The following is a 6,189-nucleotide window of genomic DNA, read 5'->3' as shown; positions in this document are numbered from 1 at the left end:
TTGTACAACACACATTTTAAGGTGTCAGAAAACAGACAGTGCATTGTAATGGGATGCCAGATTGGACAGACGTGGCCATCTGTAAGATCTTCCTTCTAAAAAGGAAGTCAAGAAATTAAGGCATAATTTCCCTGTGTTCCGAACATAAATTTGGATCTAAAAATTATATCATTTGTGTTTTAATGAAAATGACACAAAGACAAGTTTATAATGATAATTTAAAAAATGAATTTAGGTGATTGTGCTGCAATGGATTTTTTTAAACATAAAGCCAAGTTCACATGGGTGTTTTCAGCATCTGTCAAAAACAGAGTAATTATTGATTTTAATAGCAGAGATGTGTTAAGTCAGTACTAATACGTATCCACCCTGCATTTATATAGCACTGGTGATGATGAGAATAAGCTGCGTTATAATATCCATTATATCTTAATTCTCTTCCTTTCGGCTCCTCTCATATTTAGACGTCACCACAGCAGATCAGATCTGCATACCAGACCTGGCACAGTTTTTACACTGGCTGCCCTTCCTGGGGCTTGGGACCAACACTGAGTGCACTGATGGCAATGGCTAGGCTGGTTTGGCCTTCCCCTTCCCCGAATATTAGCCAATTATGTCCTACAGACGACCGACTGGCCAACAGCGCCTCCGAGATTCGAACCCTGGATGCCCAGATAGAATCTAGCAGGAGTGGGCTAGTGCACTTTACCATTGTGCCACGCAAGCACAGAGCTATCACATCTAATACTGTATATATTATCTAATATTATTATTTGTTTTAAATCATTTACCTACTGTAATCCACATTCTGTTTGCACAAAGCAATACCGTGTATAGATGTGTTTAATGTGCATTGTAACAGAATTCTACAGGATATGTAGCGCCATAAACATAATACTAATACCTTAACTAAGAATAGCATGCCTGTTGATTGTGTCTATACAAACACACTTCAATAAAAGTAAAACCTACCTAAAATTAAAATTCTTATTTTATTACTTATGTCAGAGTTGTGATGGTGGGCAAGGTACGATATTTATAAATGACATTTCCTACAAATTATTGCTTTAGTCTGGGTTTGAAACAATGAACCTATGTGTTTTTGTTTTATTTTTGATAATGTGAATTAGAATTTTCAGAATTGTTTTAACAAACTAGCAATAAAAAACAACATGTGCCAACTGTCAGTGTGCCAACTGACTTCTTTAGTAAAAAGGCCTATATGAAAAATGAGTGCATCACTATTGGAGTACTTACTATTGATCTGGGAAATAAAGGTCAAACTACAAACCAGTATCTCAGTTACTCAACTGTTTTTTGCAGATGCCAAGGATATCCCTGTGAACAGAGCTTAAGTGTTTAAATAAGTGCTTGATTCACTGTTTGCACATGTTTTCTTCATGCACAAATCGAATCAAACCCAACGCTTTCCACACACGCCACTCAACAAAGTGCAAGAATGATTCCATTAATGACAAAAAGAAAGAGCCAGCTTGTTCTTCGAAGCAAACAGCAAAAACTAAAAAAGAAAGAACGACAGACAGACTTTGGTCCATGCAATATCTAGCTTGGTGTGATGCAAGTTTTTAAGATCAAGAGCACCCTTATTTAAGCGTCCCTGCTGTCAAACGAAGCCCAGAGAAGTGCGTTTTTCTCTCTAGCCGTTCTCTTTCCACATAACCAGATGAATGCTATGGTCTGGCATACTGGTGGCAAACACCAGGCCTGCGTCGTTCTTGCCGTCAAAGCCATTGAGCCACGAAGTTATGCCTGGGAGGAAGCTGGAACCACGTTTTGATTTGCGGTAGGCCGGCAATGGCCAGCGGCCTGTGATGGCCTCGGTCCTCAGGTCCATCACGTACAGGTGGTGGTTATCAAAGAGCAGAGCGAAAACCTCACCAAAGCTGAGCAGAGACAGACTGGACGGATCCTGTTGTAGTCTGATGACTCTGTGTGGGGCATGACACACATACGACATTTGACAAATAAGAGCAAATTCACAACACATTTTTAAATAGGAATGTTATATGGCACTAAAGTACCTAAAACCCACGCAAACCCTTTTTTAGCTGAAACACATCTTGTAAAATCTCTGATATGTACAAAAAACTAGCATGCTTACTTAAAAAAGTTTTACCTTAGCACATCAAAGCTGGCAAAGTCCCACTGGTAGACCCCTAGATCCGAACTGCAGACGATGTAGCGGCCGTCAAACTGTAAACGAGGTTGCAGACACACACTTCTATCCTCAGACACAGACAGAGTCTTTAAGCACTTACAGTTGATCTCTCGTCCGATAGGCCATACCTGATTTCAAAACAGAGAGACAGTCAGCTTTGCTTCATAATATACGACATGCAAATAAAGGAACATTTACATGTTCTACTGATTTTTGGTACAAGACCTTAAACTCGAATATACAGAACACACTATGACTGACCAATACTGCCACTTGAGCATAAAGAGGATGAAATTATGAAAACATTTATAATCATAAATCTTAACTAAATGTGAGGTCATTTACAACCAATAAAAGTTTTTTTTTCAACACAAGCATGTGTTATGTGAGACAACTAGTGGTGTTGAATAATTATAAGAATTTACACACAAATACACATTAGACCAGCAAACCACTGCAAAACTGTTGTGATAATACAGAGCAACTTATAAACCCATGATCTGAATCCAAAATACATGATGGGATGTAAATGATTTAAAACCCAGACTGCAAATTATACTCATAAAATGTTTATAGTACCTTGATTTCATATTTATCTGAGCTCAGTAAGATGTAATCACCAGGACTGTGCATCATGGACTCCACTTGGCTTTTCTGAAGAAGCACCTAGAGCAGGGTGAAAAAAAGGGTTTGGTGCCTGCAAGATTCTGTACTCTAAAAGATCATAACAGTTAATTAATCATCAATGAGTCAGTAGTCCTGATATTATAGACCTTGATGTCATTACCTTAGTGACCCACTCTGTATGGCCAGTCAGAGTATTGAGACAAGCACCTGCTGACAGGGCCCACACTTTGACTGTGAAATCAGCTGAACCACTGACCAGTGTGTCCAACTCGTCGTTGTAGTCCACACTGAAAACTGATTGGAAAAAATAAAAGAAAACACACAAACATAAGCATCATTCAGAACACCATATTGTCACAGAACAAAGTGTCTAATTATGTTTATAATGTTTCACAGGGCCATAGTTGTGTGCTCAGTGTACACCATGTGACACTAACCTGCACCCGTGTGTCCGCGAAACTGTTGGATTTTGGCTCCTGTACTCCACTCCCAGCATGCAATGGTGTTGTCGAAAGACCCTGTCACCAGTTTTTGCTCATCAAACTTCACAGTAGCGCAGGTGTGTGTCTGAATGCCATAAATGCACTGGCCAGTGCGGACATCCCACAGTTTGGCAGACAGGTCATCAGAGCCTAAAAAAAGAAAAAGAAAAAGACGGATAAAAAATTATCTGCATCATTTTCACCACCACTGAAAATGACCAATTAAAACAACAACCTTTATCGGTCACTGCTTAACCGATAACCAACAAGTCTACAGTGTTCCACCAAAAAACACAACAGTAAGATTAACATACAGTACACTGTGTAAATAAAGTCAACAGCAAACAGTTAATAACATGCACTAACTAAACATGCCAATCACAAAGTGAGATGTAGTCTTAAAGCTCTTTATGACAGATTTACTCTGGGGAAAGGGGTACAAAGTTGTGTTAGTGCATTCAAGATGACATCTGCATTTTTTGCACCATTTCTTAAAAGCTAAATCTAATTCACTGGATGACTGACTACATTTTGTAAACTAGAAAACCGAGTAAATTTTATTCTTTTTTTAGAGGACCAGCTCATTAATAATCACACACCTGTGCAGAGGAGCCCGTCCTTGTAGTATAACGCATACACACGGGCACTGTGCCCAATAAGAGAGCTTGTCTCAAAGGCATCCTCCTCTTTTAGCTGCTTCATGCGATGCTTGGCCTTCAGATAGACGCGTTTCCAATATCCTGCATCCTGGATGGAGTCGTCAATGCGCCATCCCAGATCTCGGGACACGCCCTGCCACACTTCAGTGCAGGTGTTGACTACTTTGTTCCACTGCTTGCACACCAGGCAGCAGGTGAGCAATGTTTGAGGGTCAAGCCAGCGTAGCAGGTAGAAGGCCAATTCCAGGGGCAGGAGCCGCAGAAAGTCACGCTTCAGCAGGGTCTCCAGCCCATTGGAGAGGTGCCGGAGCTGGACCGCACCGCTCAGCGATATTAGATGGTCCAGCAGCTGATTGCGCTGCTGGTCATTTAGTGCCAGGAAGGAGGTGGAGACAGACTCCAGCCATCCCTCGAAGGCCTCTTTCTCCATGGGCACATGAGGGCGACTACCTGAAAAGAGTAAGCAAAGACGCTAAAAGCTTTCACAAATAAATGCAGTCATCCATTTTCTTTACTAATGCATCCTGACATTACATAGGGGTGGAGCATAAGTAACCTAATACTTGAAGTTATCATTAACTACATGAACAGTACATATAGCAATATATATTTTAAAGAAAAATCAGTGATGCCATAGTACTAGAGTTATCTGTCACTTATGATTTATCTAGAAAATCAGAAGGAATACAACAATTAGTTCTACAACCTATTTGTAGTATTTTAATGCATTAGTTTTGTTTCATTTGGTTTTATTTATTTATTAGGATTTTTAACATCATGTTTTACACACCTTGGTTACATTTATGACAGAAACTGTAGTTAGTAGTTAGACAGGATTCATAATTTCACAAGTTTAATGTCAAACACAGTCATGGACAATTTTGTATCTCTTTGAATTGTGGGAGGAAACCAGAGCTCCCGGAGGAAACCCACGCAGACACAGGGAGAACATGCAAACTCCACACAGAAAGGACCCGGGCCACCCTACCTGTGGATAGAACCAAGACCTTCTTGCTGTGAGCCGACAGTGCTACCCTCCGAGCTACCGTGCCGCCCCGATTTTTGGTTTTAAAAGAACCACTTGGACCTGACAACACATACAGTGGATTCAGAAAGTATTCAGACAAACCTACACACAAGGGACTTTTAATTCAACAAAAGGTGTTTGGCCACCACAAACCACCAGTACTTCTAACCCACACCCTGACATTGATGATGTACAACAGATACAAATCTCTAATCTTTCCTCAATTTCCTCAAGTTAAAAAAGCTGAACTTGATGTTTCATGTCAGACCACAATGTAACACCATATGCTCTGTTATGGGGCACTGTCAACCTGAAAGAGATTTTTATCAAGTTAAAGAAAATGTTTCATATATTTCATTATATTAACCAGCTGCTCAGTCAAGAAAAGAAACTGAGGAAAAGAAAACGTAACCCATTTTATTATAACCCTGGCCAGATAAGCAATCTTCCTGCCATCTTTGACACAATAATAAACACCCTTATCCACACAAAGGCATTTAGATTATTGCTCTTTTCACTTTAAATCAATAATTAGCATAGTACAACGTTAAGTGTTTTAAATTGTATTTTGCTTCTATATGATTGGATCTGCACTCGTTATGTTTCTCTACTCATTTATTCCGATTTCAGCTTATTACATAGAGCATTTAAAAAGAAATACGCCAAGTAATTGGTGTAGAAAAGAAATAAAGGCCTTTAAGATAATAACAGTGTCAAACAATATACATAATAAACAGTTAGCTTGCTTAAAGTAAGGTAAACAGCTGTGCTAACAACACAGCTAGTTAGCCACTTAGCCAACTAGCTTAGCGACTTACCATTTCCAGTAGAATCCAATTGTTAGCGAAGACGCAAGCTAGCTCACATTAGCTAGCCGGCTATCTGCCCACTGGTGTTAAGATATATTATATCAGTGTAAAAATTATAATAAATAGTAATTCTCCTAAATGTCAACGCGACCTAAAAAAAGCACTCAATTTCGATATGTAAAAATAGCATTTCAGATGCAGCTGGCTAAGAGCTTAACATAGTTACTAACTGTAAGTTACTGTATAAACGGAATTTTAAAAAGCACTGTAATAAATTATATATACACATCAAAATATAGTCGACTCAGTTATGTCTCAATAAATTAAGGACACACACGTATTATTTTAATTGACGTAAAGACCAGTTCAATTAACTAGCCAGCTAGGCTATAAGCAATAGAGAGTA

At 39.2% G+C, this 6,189-nt stretch overlaps 1 protein-coding gene across 1 annotated transcript; it reads right to left on the bottom strand.

Moving 5' to 3' along the window:
* Positions 1–1,099: 1,099 nt before the first annotated feature.
* On the bottom strand, positions 1,100–5,892 carry fbxw2 (F-box and WD repeat domain containing 2). The gene is made up of 8 exons (XM_062988886.1): positions 5,793–5,892; positions 4,936–5,034; positions 3,888–4,397; positions 3,244–3,438; positions 2,967–3,100; positions 2,759–2,845; positions 2,138–2,307; positions 1,100–1,949 (listed from the first exon to the last, which is right to left on the bottom strand). Exons 3-8 carry the CDS (start codon positions 4,375–4,377, stop codon positions 1,658–1,660), a joined length of 1,368 nt encoding a protein of 455 aa, XP_062844956.1. The 5' UTR covers positions 4,378–4,397; positions 4,936–5,034; positions 5,793–5,892; the 3' UTR covers positions 1,100–1,657.
* Positions 5,893–6,189: the final 297 nt, after the last annotated feature.

The sequence above is a fragment of the Trichomycterus rosablanca genome, chromosome 26 (assembly GCF_030014385.1).
Source record: "Trichomycterus rosablanca isolate fTriRos1 chromosome 26, fTriRos1.hap1, whole genome shotgun sequence".
Classification (NCBI taxonomy): Eukaryota; Metazoa; Chordata; class Actinopteri; order Siluriformes; family Trichomycteridae; genus Trichomycterus; species Trichomycterus rosablanca.
Note: the sequence above shows the minus strand (reverse complement) of the source record. Positions and strands in the feature narration are given on the sequence as shown.